We start from the raw sequence: 18257 nt of genomic DNA on the forward strand, positions 1-18257 counted from the left end.
ATCAGCTATATGTATACATATATCCCCTCCCTCTTGGACCTCCCTCCCACCGCACCCCCCCATCCCACCCATCTAGGTCATCACAGAGCACCGAGCCGAGCTTCCTGTGCTTTATAGCAGGTTCCCACTGGCTATCTGTTTTACGCATGGTAATGTATATATGTCAATCCTAATCTCCCAGTTCATCCCACCCTCCCCTTCCCCCCCGCCATGTCCACTTGTCCGTTCTCTATGTTTGCGTCTCTATTCTTGCCCTGGAAGTAGGTTCATCTCTACCATTTTCCTAGATCCCACATATATGCATTAATGTATGATATTTGTTTTTCTGACTTACTTCACTCTGTATGACAGACTCTAGGTCCATCCACATCTCTACAAATGACCCAATTTCGTTCCTTTTTATGGCTAAGTAATATTCCATTGTATATATGTAACACATCTTCTTTATCCATTCATCTACTCTTAGACATTTAGGTTGTTTCCATATCCTAGCTATTGTAAATAGTGCTGCAGTGAATATTGGGGTTCATGTGTTCTTTTGAATTATGGTTTTCTCAGGGTATATGACCAGTAGTGGGATTGCTGGGTCATATGATAGTTCTATTTTTATTTTTTTAAGGAACCTCCATACTGTTCTCCATAGTGGCTGTATCAATTTACATTCCCACCAACAGGGCAAGAGGGTTCCCTTTTCTCCACACCCTCTCCAGCATTTATTGTTTGTAGGCTTTTTGATGATGGCCATTCTGACTGGTGAGAGGTGATACCTCATTGTAGTTTTGATTTGCATTTCTCCAATAATTAGTGATGTTGAGCATCTTTTCATGTGCCTCTTGGCCATCTGTATGTCTTCTTTGGAGAGATGTCTATTTAGGTTGTCCACCCATTTTTTGATTGGGTTGTTAGTTTTTTTTTTATATTAAGCTGCATGAGCTGTTTGTTTATTTTGGTGATTAATCCCCTGTTGGTTGCTTTGTTTGCAAATATTTTCTCCCATTCTGAGGGTTGTCTTTTTGGTTTGTTTATGGTTTCCTTTGCTGTGCAAAAGCTTTTAAGTTTCATTAGGTCCCATTTGTTTACTTTTGTTTTTATCTTCATTACTGTAGGAGGTGGGTCAAAAAAATCTTGCTGTGGTTTATGTCAAAGAGTGTTTTTCCTATGTTTTCCTCTAAAAGTTTTATAGTGTCCGGTCTTACATTTAGGTCTTTAATCCATTTTGAGTTTATTTTTGTGTATGGTGTTAGGGAGTGTTCTAATTTCATTCTTTTACATGTAGCTGTCCAGTTTTCCCAGCACCACTTATTGAAGAGGCTGTCTTGTCTCCATTGTATAGTCTTGCATCCTTTGTCATAGGTTAGGTGACCATAGGTGCATGGGATTATCTCTGGGCTTTCTATCCTGTTCCATTGATCTATATGTCTGTTTTTGTGCTAGTACCATGCTGTCTTGATTACTGTAGCTTTGTAGTATAGTTTGAAGTCGGGGAGTCTGATTCCTACAGCTCCGTTTTTCTTTCTCAAGATTGCTTTGGCTATTCGGGGTCTTTTGTGTTTCCATACAAATTGTAAATTTTTTGTTCTAATTCTGTGAAGAATGCCATTGGTAATTTGATAGGGATTGTATTGAATCTGTTGGTTGCTTTGGGTAGTATAGTCATTTTCACAATATTGATTCTTCCAATCCAGGAACATGGTATATTTCTCCCATCTGTTTGTGTCATCTTTGATTTCTTTCTTGAGTTTTTTATAGTTTTCTGAGTACAGGTCTTTTGCCTCCTTAGGTAGGTTTATTCCTAGGTATTTTATTCTTTTCGTTGCAGTAAATGGGATTGTTTCCTTAATTTCTCTTTCTGATCTTGCGTTGTTAGTGTATAGGAATGCAAGAGATTTCTGTGCATTAATTTTGTATCCTGCAACTTTACCAAATTCATTGATGAGCTCTAGTAGTTTTCTGATGGCATCTTTAGGATTTTCTGTGTATTGTATCATGTCATCTGCAAACAGTGACAGTTTTACTTCTTCTTTTCCAATTTGGATTCCTTTTCTTTTTCTTCTCTGATTGCTGTGGCTAGGACTTCCAAAACTATGTTGAATAAGAGTGGTGAGAGTGGACATCCTTGTATGAGTGAGGTTTTTCTTTGATTTTGTTTCACTTTATAATAGTTACTAGCCTTTTTACAGATAGTTGGGTTTTTTTTAACATATTAAAATCTTTTCTTTTTAATCATGGGGTAAATATCTGCTGATTTTCAGTAAGCGTTGCTTAAAAACTGACCATTAGGGAGGACAGTCACTTGAGTGATATCTGCTTATTGTTCTGTGATAGCTAGAATTATCAGTGATGCTAGGATAGTTTTATGTCCTACTAGATATTAAGGCAAGTCTTATTACTGAGTAGTAGGTATTTCAGCCTAAAGCTCTTATTCTCCCATCTCAGCTCCCATCTAAGAACTATATCTAGTTATTTGACGTTTAGACTAATAAGTTTAGACAGTGAAAACGCTTTGGGGGCAGAGAGGGGGGCAAGTAAACAGTTACTATGGATGATGTACTTCATGAGTGGAGGCTGGGGGAGGTTAATGAAATATTTTGCTTAATTGTTAAATGTTTAGTGTTTATTATTTCAAAATTGGAAATAATTTAGGCAAATAGTAATAATGCAATAATTATGCTAACATTTTCCCCCAGACTTTTTGCTTTTTTCAGTTTGGAAAAAAAAAGTACTAGTTTCCAAAGTAAAAAATGATTTTCTTAACACAACAGAGTCACTTAACTGGCATCTACTGCTAATTATGCTAGATCAAATCTAAACTGTAAGGCAAGTGATAGTACATATATTTTATACTGTTCATTTTTCAATAAGAACATTAGAGAAATTATAAAGTTTATCACATTTAAAACAGATCTGCTTTATATCTAAATTTATGAAAGTTTATAAATAATCATGTTAATATTTTAATATAGGAGTTTGGATAAAGAGAGGGCGGTGCTACTACAACGCCGGAAAAGGGAAAATATGTCAGGTGGGTGAAAAGGATCTATACTAACTTAACTTTAGTATGATTGAGAGAATAAGTGGCCTGCATATTTTTTAGTCAGACGTAAACTCCTTGCTAATTAACGTTGATTGTGTATATAATTTACAATCTCAAGTGTAGATTTTAAATACTCTTTTTTACAGATTTTATAGAACAATAATGTATTTATTTTAGGAAATACGGAAAATAAATAAAAATCTAAAATCATCCGTATTTTCTTGCACATAGGTAACCTATTGGTTTAAAGAAGTAAAATATGTTTGCTCTTTTGAAAGATGGTGATCCGTTTGTTGATCATGTGGAATAGTGTTTATTTCATTTTTAGGAACAGGATTTGAAGTTGTAACATATGCTAAACTTTCACTTTGGCTTATAAAACATGTTGCCACCAATACAACTGGTTTTGAATAACCATAGTTTATGGAACTGTTTGATGGACATTTGGGGTGTCTCCAGTGTTTTTGTTATTACAAATAGTAACGTCATGAAACCCTCTTGGATGAGGGTTTTTTTGTACTTTTCCCATTTTATCTGTGGATAGATCCCTAGAAATGGGGTTGCTGGGTGAAGAGGGTAAGTGTATATAGAATTCTGCTAGATATAGCTAAATTCCCCTTCATAGAGAATTTTGAATTTCCACTGGCTATGTTTGTAAGTGTCTGTTTCCCACAGTCACACCACCTGAGTGTGTTGTCAGATTTTGTATCCTTTCTAGTTTAACATATGAGAAGTGTATTTGCAGTTTGCATTTAAATGTGTCTTACTGAGTGAGGAAGTGAAAAAAAAAAGTTTATTCTTCAGAAAGATGGGGGAATAATAGCTTGTCATGTGGAATGCTGTTTTATTGTTTGAAGGAGAAGTATTACTTGTGCAATAATTTTTATTTTGCCTTTGAAGATGGTGATACCAGTGCAACTGAGAGTGGTGATGAGGTTCCTGTGGAATTATATACTGCATTTCAGCATACCCCGACATCGATTACTTTAACTGCTTCAAGAGTTTCCAAGGTTAATGATAAAAGAAGGAAAAAAAGTGGGGAGAAAGAACAAAACATTTCAAAATGTAAAAAAGTAAGTTTTTCCTATTTTGAAGATGAGTAGATAGGAAGTGGTAGGAGTAATGGATAGTAGCTAGAGAAGGTAGCAGGATCTAAGCTTAATCAAACTCATTTAAAATTTTTAATGTGTTTTAAAGATTGAAATGGAGTAGAGAAAAATGTTTGCAAACTGCTTTAAATCATCACTCTGATGAGACTAGTCATAGAAATGCAAAATCTAAAATAAGATTTAGTGAAGGTTGTTGTTTTAGAAAACAGAAATAACAGTTCTAAATTTTTAATAGCTTATAAACAGGTAGAGGAGCATATAATGATTGTGAATGGTTGTTTATAGCTGTTTGTCTCTGAATCATATTTAATCATTTTAATAAGGCTCCACATTTGTTGAATTTCTTACTATCTAGATTTTTCTCACTTAAATTTTTGTATTAAAATATCACCAGGATATGATGGCAGAAAACTATTTATAAGCCACTTTTTTATAAATTTGTTATAATTGCTAATGAAGTTTTTTGTCATGTAAGGTAAAAGATACTTTCCATGACTATATATTTATGAAAGAGTGAAATTATACCTAGGTATAAAATCTTTTTTTTTTTTTTTGAGTAATTCTTCATGATATTATTTGGTTATTTAATAGGCAGCATGTACTTTTTTTTTTTTTTACATTTAATTAATTAATTTTGGGGGCTGCATTGGGTCTTGGTTGCTGCGTGCAGGCTTTCTCTAGTTGCGGCGAGCGGGGCTACTCTTCATTGTGGTGCGCAGGCTTCTCACTGTGGTGGCTTCTCTTGTTGTGGAGCACAGGCTCTAGGTGCGTGGGCTCAGTAGTTGTGGCTTGTGGGCTCTAGAGCACAGGCTCAGTAGTTGTGGCGCACGGGCTTAGTTGCTCCGCGGCGTGTGGGATCTTCCCGGACCAGGGCTCAAACCGGTGTCCCCTGCATTGGCAGTCGGATTCTTAACCACTGTGCCACCAGGAAAGTCCGGCAGCATGTACTTTTAAATACATTTTTCATTTTCTAATTTCACCTCCCTGTTTAAAATAAGTCGTGATTCTGGCAGTCTTCAAATATGTGTCTCTCTCTAATTTTGCTATTCTTCTCCCTGTATTTTATTCAGTCTGGACAACTATTACCAAATTCTACCTCTGATTTCTGATACGTTATCTTTACTTAAGCTGTTCCCTTCATTGTTTAGAATATTCTCTTCTCCATCTTTATCTTTTAAACTCCTACTCTACTTTGAGGCCCATCTAAAGCACTACTTTTTTCGATGAAAGTTTTGCTATGATGATCTTTCTTTGCATTTCATCATGGCACTTGAACCTATTATTACAGCACTTAAGCACATTTTGCTTTATTTTATTGTTATTTTCCTCATCTCAGATTGTAACTTATGCAGAGAAAGTGATTGTCTATTAAGTGCTTTTTACAGTTTAGGAAGTCATGTTTAGGTATTGACCTAATTTTTTCGTCTACTGCTTTCCAATTATGCCTTCTTTGTTTACTGTATAAAAGTTACTTGGAAACGTTATCCTTGTGTAGTTCTATTTTTAGGTCATCTAGATTTACAAATCTACTTTTTTAATAAAACATAGATTTTGCATTTTCTCTGGCTGGAATGACTTTTGGCTGTTTAAAATGAATCAGTTCTGTCTTGGAGCACATCTTATTTGTTTCAGAATATTGTTGTATATTTAAAAAGAGAATTTTTTCTCTCATGTTAAGTTAGTAATACTTGATAAGGATTAGAAAAAATAATCTAGGAACTGGGCATAAAAGATTTAGTTTGCTTTACTGTTAAGTTTTTACTATTATTTGGGGGCAATATGTAGTTAAAAATATATAGCAAAAGGATATATCTAAGTTTGCTTTTTATTCAGCCTGTTGTTATGGCTAACTGTTAAACATGTGAATGGAGTTAACAATAGACATTCTGGACAGATGTCATTTAAAAAATACTCATAAAACCCTATTAAGGTATTGTTGGTTGGTGTTTTAGCAATTCAGGGCTTTGGCATGAAGCGTTAACACTGTTAAAGACATGGATTGTGTATTGTGACCCATATATTAGGATTTAAAATTTTTTTTAATTTTTTAAATTTTCTAATTTTACTTGAGAAGAATTTTTCAAACTTGATATTAATTTTTTCATAAAACTATGGTCAGCACATATTACTTACTTATGAATGTTCTGTTTTTCTTTCAATGTTTCCTCTGTAAACCAAACTTGCATCTTCTTTCATCATAGTTCAAATTCTTCTTTTGGTTCAGCAGCACAGCCATTATCCAGGTTTAAAAATCTTTAAGTCATCTTTAGTCTTTGACATTCAGATTTATTGTCAAAAACACTATTGATTTTTCCTTGGGAACGTCTCTTCAATATATTGTTATTTTTCTTCCTTTTTGCTTCTGTAAACCCAGTCTATGCCCTCATTACCTCTTGGGAGTACAGTAATATCTTCTTTAATTTCTCCAACTTTATCCTCTTTCTACTTTAGTCCATTCTGCATTTGGTTCTGACATTTTCTGTAAATACCGTTTTTATATCCCTTCTCTGCTCAGAGGTGTTTCATGGATTCCTCCATCATAGTGAAGAACATACGGTATTTAAGTCCGAATCTTAAAATGCGACTTTTTAAATAAGGCTTTCATGACCTACTTTTACATTTTTTTTTAGCCAGTCTTACGTCATAAGTATTTTCAGTAGGTAACAAGCGCGGTATATTAGTTTTTCTTTGAATGCGACATATTTCTTCCTATTGCGTGCCTTCTTTCATATTTCTTTAGTACCAGAATTGTATTTCTTTCAGTTGTCCACCTGTCTGAACATATCTATTCTCCGTAGTCCTGGCTCTTTTTCTGTGTTTTACGTGAAGGTTCTTTGCTGCTGCTGCTGCTTCTCCTCCTCCTCCTCCTCCTCCTCCTCCTCTTTTTAATAAAACTTGCTGTCTTCCAACGTATAGTCTGCACACAAATTTGGAACTTAAATAAATTAGGAACTATATTGCTTACTCTAGGTTTAGTGTTCGTAAGTCTCTCGAAATAGAGTTTACACTTTGGGGAGTGGAGTGGTGAAGTAAGTCTTAAATAACACTTCAGGACTTGGCAGATTAGAGAGCTCCCATTCAATATTTAGTGAGTAAGTACAGTTCTTTTCACCACAGTGCTTATAATTTGAGTCCCTACTAGTAAGTGCTCAAATATTACTCGCTAGTTGACTTAGAAATTAAAGTAATAACAAAATTATTTTAACCCACCCCAAAACTTGGCTCATGACTTAAAACTACTGTAGTAGTTTTAATACCTTCCAACTTTTATCAAATATTTTTCCATGATTGTAATATTGAGCACACAGAAAATTTAGAAATTTTCTTAGCATTGTATCTTATACATATTTTCATGGTATTATATAGTCTGTATTTATTTTTAATAGTAGTATAGTGTTCTAGTAGATGACTTTACTTCAACATTCCCCTAGTTCTGGCTATATTGGTTATTACCATATTTTGTGTTATTTATGCGACTTCAATAAAAAGCTTGAGTGAACTCATTTTTAAATACTAATTATATCCAGTTTTTAAAAAACTAACTCAGAATTCCATGTTATTTCAGGCCTTTCGTGAAGGATCTAGGAAATCATCAAGAGTTAAGGTAAACACATTAAATTTAAGCCCTTATTATCAGTTGTCAAATATCTAGGAATTTACTAAGTGGTTGCTTGTTCATAATAAAGTAAATTATGCTGTCTTCATTCTGTGTCATTTTATTGCTTATTATCTTTACCAGAAGTGGGACCATAGAGAATTATAATTGGGTTAATATACTACTCTTGGAGTTTATTAACACTGTTAAAACATTAAACAAAAAGAGATATATAAGTAATTTCTAATAGTAAAATTTCTAATACTAAAATTAAAAATTTTCATTTATCATTGTATTCCATGTCTCCAGTACCACTAGTATTCTAGACATAAAAATGCGAAATAATATTTGGAATTTGAAATTTTGCTCTTTTGCAGAGTTGGAATTCTAGTGATTTAGTCGTCAGTAGTTATAAAATATTATAAAATCACCATAGATTCACCGTGTAAGTACGGACGAGTCACTTGTTCCTTGAATTAATTAGAATACATCCTCAATGTTGTAGATGCCAAGATTGCTGACAGAAGCAAGCCCCCCCCCAGCTCTGCCTCCCCTTAAAAGATAGGTTTCTGTTGGATCACGGAGGTCAACTATACAGTGTTACTCTAACTTTCTAGGTTAGGTAGTAAAGGAGAATGAGTATCTCAAGTTGCCAGATATTAAAATAGGATGTGGGAAGCGTGTTAGAAGACATCTGTTGTCCCCATAGTATAAAGTGTAATAATTATTAATTATTCCACATTCCTGGAAAAGAGATCATTAAGCAGCTGTCCAATGATTATTCTTGCATAGTTTTGGAACTCTTTCTTAAGAATGTTAATACATGGTGTCACTCAGCATACTGCAAGTCCAAAGTCTTATAAAATGTTCTGTGTATGTTGAAGTTGGGGGTTTTATATTTACTATATTAAACTTGTATTTATGGGATTTTCTCTGACACCAGAATGAAGAGGTCTGGAAAAGGGTTTTTTATTAAGCTGTTGGAACTATTGATACTCCAGTGGTTTTCCTTTTTTCCCATTTTATCTAATCTGAATAGCAGGCTTAATGAGGAAGGAGCATCTTTTACTTAACTGAAATATTTTCATTTATTACGTAAAGAAGTGACTAAGGAATTAAAATTTGAAAAATGCTTTGTTCATCTTTGAAAATTTTTTCTTTAACTTGAATATGTCTTTAAGATCATTACATTTCTAATAAATAATTCTGTCATATTAAAAAGGCTCAAGAGATATAGAAGAGCTGTATTGAAGTGAAACCAAGTTAGTAGAGGATTTTTTTTGTTGGGGGGGAAGGAGAGCAAAAAAGAAAAAAAAACTGAGTAGATTTCTTTAATAAAGCTGATGAAAACCTTAATATGTAGTGTCGTATAGGAGAAAGACAAATACTGTATATTATCACTTATATGTGGAATCTAAACAATAAAACAAATGAATAAATAGAGTAGAAACAGACTCACAGATACAGAGAACAAACTAGTAGTTACCAGTGGGGGAAGAGGGGACAAGGGCAAGATGGGGTTAGGGGATTAAGAGGTAGAAACTACTATGTATAGAATAAATAAGCTACAAGGATAATAATAATAAGCAAAGGGAATATAGCCAATATTTTATAATCACTTTAAATGAAGTATGATCAATAAAAAATTTTGAATCACTATGTTGTACACCTGAAACTAATATAATATTGTAAATCAATTATACCTCAGTATATAAATAAATAAATAATAGGGGTAGTAAAAAAAGTGATTGTAAACTTTTGTGTCTGTATATAGTATTTGAAAAACATTTTTGTATTATATAAGCCATATTCACTATAGAAAATTCTGAAAAATAAAGAATAAAAATAAATAAAGGCCAAAAAATATGTGATGTTTCATATTTGTATAAAAATCTGTTCTGTATCAAGTGGTCATTATAATGTAGAATATATAATTCCATAAAAGATCAATTGGTAAAAGAAACCTACCCCTATCAAATAGTTGAGCAACTTACTATAGTTTGTTTCATTATAGAAAAGAATACTTTTTGTAATAAAGATTAGTTACTTATATGGAAGGTGGACTGATGGTAAATTTTAGTAAGTGTTACCATACACACGTACATGTCTAACAGCATATATAAGAATTTTCATGAAATCTATATGTGATTTTAAAATTTCACAGTTATGGTAGGTTGTACACATCATAGAAATTATCTTCTCATAAAGGTGTTCCGTTCTGTAGAAAAATTGATGAACAACATTTGCAAACAACTAAATTGAAACTTCTTGTGTTAAATCCGTTATAAATTTGAATTATGCTATCGAGAAGATATATGTTTTTCTTATCTGCATTAATTGATTTTCATCCTAAGACTGCAAATAATTAATTGAGGGAGTCCAGGCTTTAATAAACTTTTTAACTGTGTGGTAATTATGCCTTTCTATAAATTGCATTCCAATGAGAAAAGGTTTCCCTTTTTGTTTCTTAAAACCTATTGAGAGGTGGTAACTTTTCACTGCTTGGCATTTAGCATTCTTTTTCTTTTTTTTTTTTTAATTTTTATTAGAGTATTGTTGATTTACAATGTTATGTTAGTTTCTGCTATACAGCAAAGTGAATCAGTTATACATATACATATATCCACTCTTTTTTAGATTCTTTTCCCATATAAGTCATTACAGAGTACTGAGTAGAGTTCCCTGTGCTATACAGTAGGTCCTTATTAGTTATCTATTTTATATATAGTAGTGTGTATATGTCAATCCCAACGTCCCAATTTATCCCTCCCCCGTTTCCCCCTTGGTAACCAAACCATAAGTTTGTTTTCTGCATCTGTGACTCTATTTCTGTTTTGTAAATTAGTTCATTTGTACCATTGTTTTAGATTCCACATAACAAGCGATATCATATGACATTTGTCTTTCTCTCTTTGACTTACTTCACTCAGTCTGACAATCTCTAGATCCATCCGTGTTGCTGCAAATGGCATTATTTTGTTCTTTCTATGGCTGAGTAATATTCCATTGTATGTATGTACCACATCTTCTTTATCCATTCATCCATCGATGGACATTTAGGTTGTCCATATCCTGGCTATTGTATATAGTGCTGCAGTGAACAATGGGGTGCATGTATCTTTTCGAATTATGGTTTTCTGAGGACGTATGCCCAGGAGTAGGATTGCTGGATCATGTGGTAGCTCTGTTTTCAGGTTTTGTTTTGTTTTGTTTTTTAATTATTTATTTATTTATTTTTGGCTGCGTTGGGTCTTCGTTTCTGTGCGAGGGCTTTCTCTAGTTGCGGCGAGCGGGGGCCACTCTTCATCGCGGTGCGCGGGCCTCTCACTATCGTGGCCTCTCTTGTTGCGGAGCACAGGCTCCAGACGCGCAGGCTCAGCAGTTGTGGCTCACGGGCCTAGTTGCTCCGCAGCATGTGGGATCCTCCCATACCAGGGCTCGAACCCGTGTCCCCTGCATTGGCAGGCAGATTCTCAACCACTGCGCCACCAGGGAAGCCCCCTATTTTCAGTTTTTTAAGGAACCTCCATACTGTTCTCCATAGTGGCTGTACCAATTTACATTCCCACCAACAGTATAGGAGGATTCCCTTTTCTCCAAACCCTCTCCAGCATTTATTGTTTGTAGATTTTTTGATGATGGCCACTCTGACCAGTGTGAGGTGATGCCTCATTGTAGTTTTGATTTGCATTTCTCTAATAATTAGTGATGTTGAGCATCTTTTCATGCACTTTTTGGCCATCTGTATGTCTTCTTTGGAGAAATGTCTATTTAGATCTTCTGCCCATTTTGTGATTGGGTTGTTTGTTTTTTTGATATTGAGCTGCATGAGCTGTTTGTATACTTTGGAGGTTAATCCCTTGTTGGTCACTTTGTTTGCAAATATTTTCTCCCATTCTGTAGGTTGTCTTTTCGTTTTGTTTATGGTTTCCTTTGGTGTGCAAAAGTTTTTAAGTTTAATTAGGTCCCATTTGTTTATTTTTGTTTTTATTTTCATTAGTCTAAGAGATGGATCAAAAAACATCTTGCTACATTTTGGCATTTAGCAATCTTATCTTACAGATTTTAATAGGGGGTATGAGGAGGAGCAAGCACTTAAGCTTAAGGTCTTTATTTTGTGAGACATTTTATTCTCATGCTGAATTTATCATGTGGACAGTTGATTATAGATCTTGGAATTATACAAAATTAAGATATCAAAGTATATTTTTATTATAAAACATGTTAAAAGTTGAAGTATTATATCAGAAAATAAGTTTATACTTAATATGCAGTATGTATAGTTTACATAATAATTGCAAATTTATTCTGGTTAAATAGAACTGTGAGTACAGAGTAGATATTGGCAGTCTCAAAAAAATTATTATACGCTATCTTTTTTTAACCATTAGCTGACAGTGACTCCAAAGTTTTGGGTATTTTCAGTTTTATTGAAAGCCCCCATTTGGCTACAGTAGTGAAGCTTAAATTTCTGCTATTCAACTTAACTCTGCTTCCTTCAGTTTTCCAACTCGTGTGTCTGGCCTCAGTATAAAAATGTATTAAGCTGCTCACTTATGGTCTTTTTTTTTTTTTTTCCTAGTAGGACCAACTTAGAAAGCCTATCATTATTTCTGGTTTAAATTATATTCTTTTATATAGATTGTCATATTTTGTGTGTGTGTGTGTGTGTGTAAATACTTAAAATCCAGATATTAATGCTTAGTTTGCTATGATTTTAGGGCTCAGCTCCAGAGATTGATCCTTCATCTGATGGTTCAAATTTTGGATGGGAGACAAAAATCAAAGCATGGATGGATCGATATGAAGAGGCAAATAATAACCAATATAGTGAGGGTGTTCAGAGGGAGGCACAAAGAATAGCCCTGAGACTGGGCAACGGAAATGACAAAAAAGAGATAAATAAATCAGATTTGAATACCAATAATTTGATCTTCAAACCTCCTGTAGAGGTAAATATATCATTTGCCAAGAGATGATAAAACAAAAACCTTTTTCTACTGTATATCTTAAGTACTTAGACTGAAAGCAGTCTGGTTTTAGTTAATCTCAACTTTTCTCTGATTGTAGAGCCATATACAAAAAAATAAGAAAATTCTGAAATCTGCAAAAGATTTGCCTCCTGATGCACTTATCATTGAATACAGAGGGAAGTTTATGTTAAGAGAACAGTTTGAAGCAAATGGATATTTCTTTAAGAGGTATATTCATTTATTTCTCCATGTTAGTTTTCTTTAGTTAAGTATTGAATTTTTGGCTATTTTAAGCACAAAGCTATTGTTTATGTGTATTTTGTTTTCTAAGAGATTATTTTAATATTTAAAACTGTAGATGCAGATATATTCCTTAGTCTCTTTTTTTTTAATTTATTTTTGGCTGTGTTGGGTCTTCATTGCTATGTGTGGGTTTTCTCTAGTTGTGGCAAGCAGGGGCTACTCTTTGTTGCTATGCGCGGGCGTCTCATTGCGGTGGCTTCTCTTTTTGCGGAGCACGGGCTCTAGGCATGAGGGCTTCAGTAGTTGTGGCTCGTGGGCTCAGTAGTTGTGGCTCGTGGGCTCAGTAGTTGTGGCTCATGGGCTCTAGAGCACAGGCTCAGTTGTGGCACATGGGCTTAGTTGCTCCGCGGCATGTGGGATCTTCCTGGACCAGGGATCAAACCCGTGTCCCCTGCATTAGCAGGCAGCTTCTTAACCACTGCACCACCAGGGAAGTCCCTATTCCTTAGTCTCTTACCCACCCCTATCTTGCTGACACTCCTAAAACAATCTACTTCAAAGATAAACTGTAGCAATTTAGGTGGACATTAATGAAAAACTCTGATTACCTGAGATTATAAGGAACCCTTTCCATCTAGGACCTTTCCTAATTCCTTATAATTGCTAGAAGCTGCAAAGACCACTGGTGACCATGTCCTTCTTTTATCAGAGGATGTTAGATTTGGTCTTACATTATTGTCACCACTTTCAACTCCGACTTTCTTGATACCGGAAGGACTTTGGAGCCCTCTTGTATCGCTTGTGATTTTGGGGGTGGGAATTGATGTGACCTTGTGATAGCCATTGCTTCCCTGAGGTCTAGAAATATGTTTGCATCTCTAGGGAAGTAACATTCTCAGCCTGTATACTATAATTATTTAAAATATGTCGTATTGTTTATAACTGAGTTACTTAAGTTATGAAAGACATACAAGAATCTTTCCCTTTCGTTTAGCAGATTTGATCTGAAACAGTGCTGTAAACCAAACACGTAAATGCACTGATAGGAGCTTTAATGGCATCTCATTATGAATCCTTATGTAACGGCAGTAGTCACTCCCTTTTTATCGTTCTTTGTAAATTTGAATTCCCACCTGAATTAATTACCTTTGATTTAGGTAAGGTTATAGGAGCAGGTAAAAATCTTATTAGCATGAATTAGCCTAGTGGTTAAGAATGGGTTCTGGTATCAGACTGCGTATATTCAAATCTTGGCCTCCCTACTTAAAATGAGTCTTACAGAAATTTCTTAAATTCAAAATGTTAATAGTTTCTAATACATTTCTTTTTTTGTAGACCATACCCTTTTGTTTTATTCTATTCTAAATTTCATGGTCTAGAAATGTGTGTTGATGCAAGGACTTTTGGGAATGAAGCTCGGTTCATTAGGCGTTCTTGTACACCAAATGCAGAGGTAAGCTTATAGAAATCCTTTGGGGAGGCAGGGGTAGGGAGTGTGTGGAATCTGAGTATTAAGCACAAAAAAGTCTGGTGGCCTAAAACAGACCACCAGTTTTTAGTTGTTGATGCATTTTATACTGCCCAACATCTTTCCATTACGAAAATTTAGGTGATAACTGGCTGTGAGGTCTCAAGTTACTTTGAGCATTGAAGAAATTGTGATGTTACTTGTAAGAGAAAATACTGGACTTCTCTGTTTATTCTGGAAGCTCTATTTATGAGTCAAATATATGCTCTGATTTGATCAAGGTAGATGACAAAGCTGAAAAACTAAAGTAGATTTTATATGTGCTAGTATAAAATTTTTTATAAAATTATGTTTTAGAAGTGGTGTATAAAATAATATTTCTGGTTTTGTTTTTCACATACCAGAATAAATGTTTTCTAGTTATATAATGTTACAGTTAAGAGTGTAGGTTTTGAAGCAAGACTTACAGATTCATGTCTTCTTTTCGACTTACTAGCTTTGTAACCTTGTCTGTGCTTCAGTTTTATCTGTAAAAAGATGTTATGTGGACTAAAGGAGTTAATACATGTAGAGTACCTAGAACAGTGTATTATCACAGAAAAGTATAGTGTTAAACTATACTTTAACTGTATACTTATAAACTGTACCATTAATGCGTTTCATTAAATCAAAGATGCCATCACTTGTAAAACCCCCAATTTCACAGATTTTAAAAGGGGAAAAAATATGCACCATAGAATTGATGAAATAGAGTTATTTTCTTCTTGATGCTTCTAGAGCCTGCATCAAACTTGCATTGATGTGTACCTCCTTCCCAGTCGATAACCACTGATTTAGGTACAAGTCTTGTAATTAATGGCATATTTTCCATGTTGTATTTGTGAATTACTTTGAAAAGAATAGTTTTCAAAATTGCAAGATGAGATGCTTCTAAAGGTAGAAAATAATTTATAGAGATATATAACTATTTATGGAAATATAAAATTATTCTTTTAACTAACAGGTGAGGCATGAAATTGAGGATGGAACCATACATCTTTACATTTATTCTATACAAAGTATTCCAAAGGGAACTGAAATTACTATTGCCTTTGATTTTGACTATGGGAATTGGTAAGTTCAAGTCTGTAAATATGATACCTGTTGTTTTGAAATAATTCCTTAATGTCCTTATAAAAATGTAGGTATTGTCATTACTTCTTTAGCTTTTTATTTTTATTTACCACTAGGCAATTAAAAATACTTGGAAACAGGCATTCTGATATCAACTTCCATTACAGCATGGTTGCTTTGCTCTTCCAAACTTTTCTTATTATTGTAATATAATGCTCATAGTATAATAATTAGTAATCCTAATTGAGCAATACTGACCTCGTTTATGTGAGAATTTTTTCCTTCTTTTCTTTCTTGTATTTTAGGTAGAGTGTACAGTTTTACTCATTCAATTAATTTGGTTAATCAGTAGAAATGGATAATTTCACTTATTGCCCCTCAGAAGAAAAGAAGTTGTGCCAAAGTTTCTTTGCAGTATAAATTGAAAGGGTTTGTTGGAGATTGTACGAGGAAATTCTGAGAACTGTTGTTCTGAAACACTAAAGAAGAGTTAATTAACACTAAGAAAAGTTAATTCTGAGTAGAGAAACTGCAATTTAAATTTTAAAAATTTTACTGTAAAAAACAGTAATACAAAAGTCTATGTAGGGAGTTCCCTGGTGGCCTGCTGGTTAGGACTCCGTGCTTTCACTTCTGTGGCCTGAGTTCAATCCGTGGTCAGGGAACTGAGATCCTATGAACCGTGCGGCCAAAAAAAAAAAAAAAGTCCATGTGCCTCATTCCAAATTAAGAAGCAAAACATTATCCATTAAAGGCCCATATGTTTAGCAGCCAGATTGCATCTATCCTTTGTCTTTTACCAGAGATAACTGCCATCTTTAATTTGGTGAGTTTAACATTTTTATGAGTTTAACATTTTTACTCTGTCTGTAGATGTCCCTAAATAGTATTGAGTAGTTTTGTATATTTTAAAAATTTATGGAAATTATAATCTGTATTATTTTGCATTCATCTTTTCTCATTCTTTTGTGAGATTCAGTTCTTTTGTTATGTGTAGCTCTAATTCATTTATTTTCACTGCTGATGGCATTTATCCATTCCACTGTTGGTGGACCTTTAGATTTACAAAAAATGCTGCATGTGTACATGTTCTCTCCATGATAGGGACCTAGAGGTGGAATTGCTGGGTGGTAGAATGTGTACAGCCTCAGTTTTTACCAGATGCGGGTGAATGACCAGTTTATACTCCCATAGCTTTACTTCCTTGCAACACTTCTTTACTGTACTTTAAAAATCGATGTTAATCTGTGTGAGATAGTATCTTTTTATATTTGTAATTACCATTTTCCATGATTATTTTAAGAGCCCAAAGATCCTTTTATATATTCATTTGTCATTTGGATTTCCTCTCTTATGACTTGTCTCATCATCTGTTCATTTTTCTGCTGGGTAGTCTTTTTTTTTTAAACCGATGTAGGTGGAGGCACTTCTTTATATATTCTATAATCTTTTGGGTTATAAGGATTTCAGTTCATATCCTCCTGTATTTTATTTTTAAAAGTTTGTGTGGTATCCATTTTACATGCAGACATTTTTAATGTCCATTATGTTTTCTGTCAGTGAAATCCCTCTTCCTTCAGTATATGCATCTCTACTTGATTGTTGGAGTCAGATTTATCCTGATAACTAAAGTGTTTCCTTTTTAGCTCTTTCTCCGCCCCCCCACCAAGGTGGAAAATTGAGCATAATAGCTCTTTGCTCATTGCTTTGGGAGACTATTTCCCACAGTGGTTAAAAATATAAGCTTTTTATAATCTGACTCTCTGGTTTCAAATCCTAGCTCGGTCACTTATATTAGTTATGTAACCTTGGACCAATTTCATCATCTCTCTCTGCCTCATTACCTCATTATAATATGAGAAAAATAATACTCACCTAACAGGAATATTTTGAAGATTGAGTTAACACATGTAAAGGGTTTAAAACCGTTCTTGATACAAAATAAGTGCTGAATAAATATTAGCAGTTGTCATCATTATTATTTGCAATTCTGTTATCCTAAAATCAAAGAAAATATCTAGAAAAAGTTTCCAGCTAGTTTCTATTACTGCCTGATTTGGAGGGGTGAGGGGTAGACCATGGTGTTCGAGTTCTACCCCTAATTCACAGAATTAGACAGTTTGACTTGTAGCTTTCTACCAGTGTTGAAAGTGAATGAGTTAGGAGTATTAGAAACTTGGAAAAGTAAATTATTTTTTATTATGAACAAACATTAAACTACTCAAAACATGCAGAGTGGGAGTCTTCCATTATTGTTTAACTCTGGTTTGGGCATTCAGCCTGTATCCTAGAGATGAACTGACTCTTGGTGGTAGACAAGAGGGCAGAGAGTTCAGAAATACTGAAGAGCTGAAAAGTGTGGGCTTTGGACTCAGACCTGTATTTGAAGGTCATCCCTACCACTTAATGTGTGACTTTGGACAAGATACTGACCCTCTGAGCTTTAATCTCATCTGTAAAATGGAAGTAATAATTATCACTACTGTGAAGATGAGAGGTAGTGCAGTTATTTTTCAAGCTTCCGTTTATTTGGAAGAGGGAATACCTAAGGGCAAAAGCAAACATGACATTCAGTTTTTTCAAGGTAGCTTTTTAAAGAACCCTGGTTATTGAAATCATTCCTTAAAGTATAAGACATAAGGACCCTGGTTATTGAAATCATTCCTTAAAGTGTAAGGTTTGGTATTTATTGTACCTAGCATTTTTTATTTAGGTCAGATTT

The 18257-nt window shown here is 34.1% G+C and overlaps 1 protein-coding gene across 1 annotated transcript in view; it reads left to right on the forward strand.

Annotated features, from left to right (window-relative positions):
- The window catches only part of KMT2E (lysine methyltransferase 2E (inactive)), a 99815-nt gene that overhangs the window by 55339 nt on the left and 26219 nt on the right, over positions 1–18257 (forward strand). The window contains 7 exon segments of the mRNA XM_036862843.1: positions 2964–3022; positions 3935–4107; positions 7709–7747; positions 12460–12690; positions 12809–12939; positions 14290–14407; positions 15426–15535. Of these exon segments, the coding sequence (XP_036718738.1) occupies positions 2964–3022; positions 3935–4107; positions 7709–7747; positions 12460–12690; positions 12809–12939; positions 14290–14407; positions 15426–15535 (861 nt within the window).

This window comes from Balaenoptera musculus, chromosome 9 (assembly GCF_009873245.2).
Source record: "Balaenoptera musculus isolate JJ_BM4_2016_0621 chromosome 9, mBalMus1.pri.v3, whole genome shotgun sequence".
In the NCBI taxonomy this organism is placed as follows: Eukaryota; Metazoa; Chordata; class Mammalia; order Artiodactyla; family Balaenopteridae; genus Balaenoptera; species Balaenoptera musculus.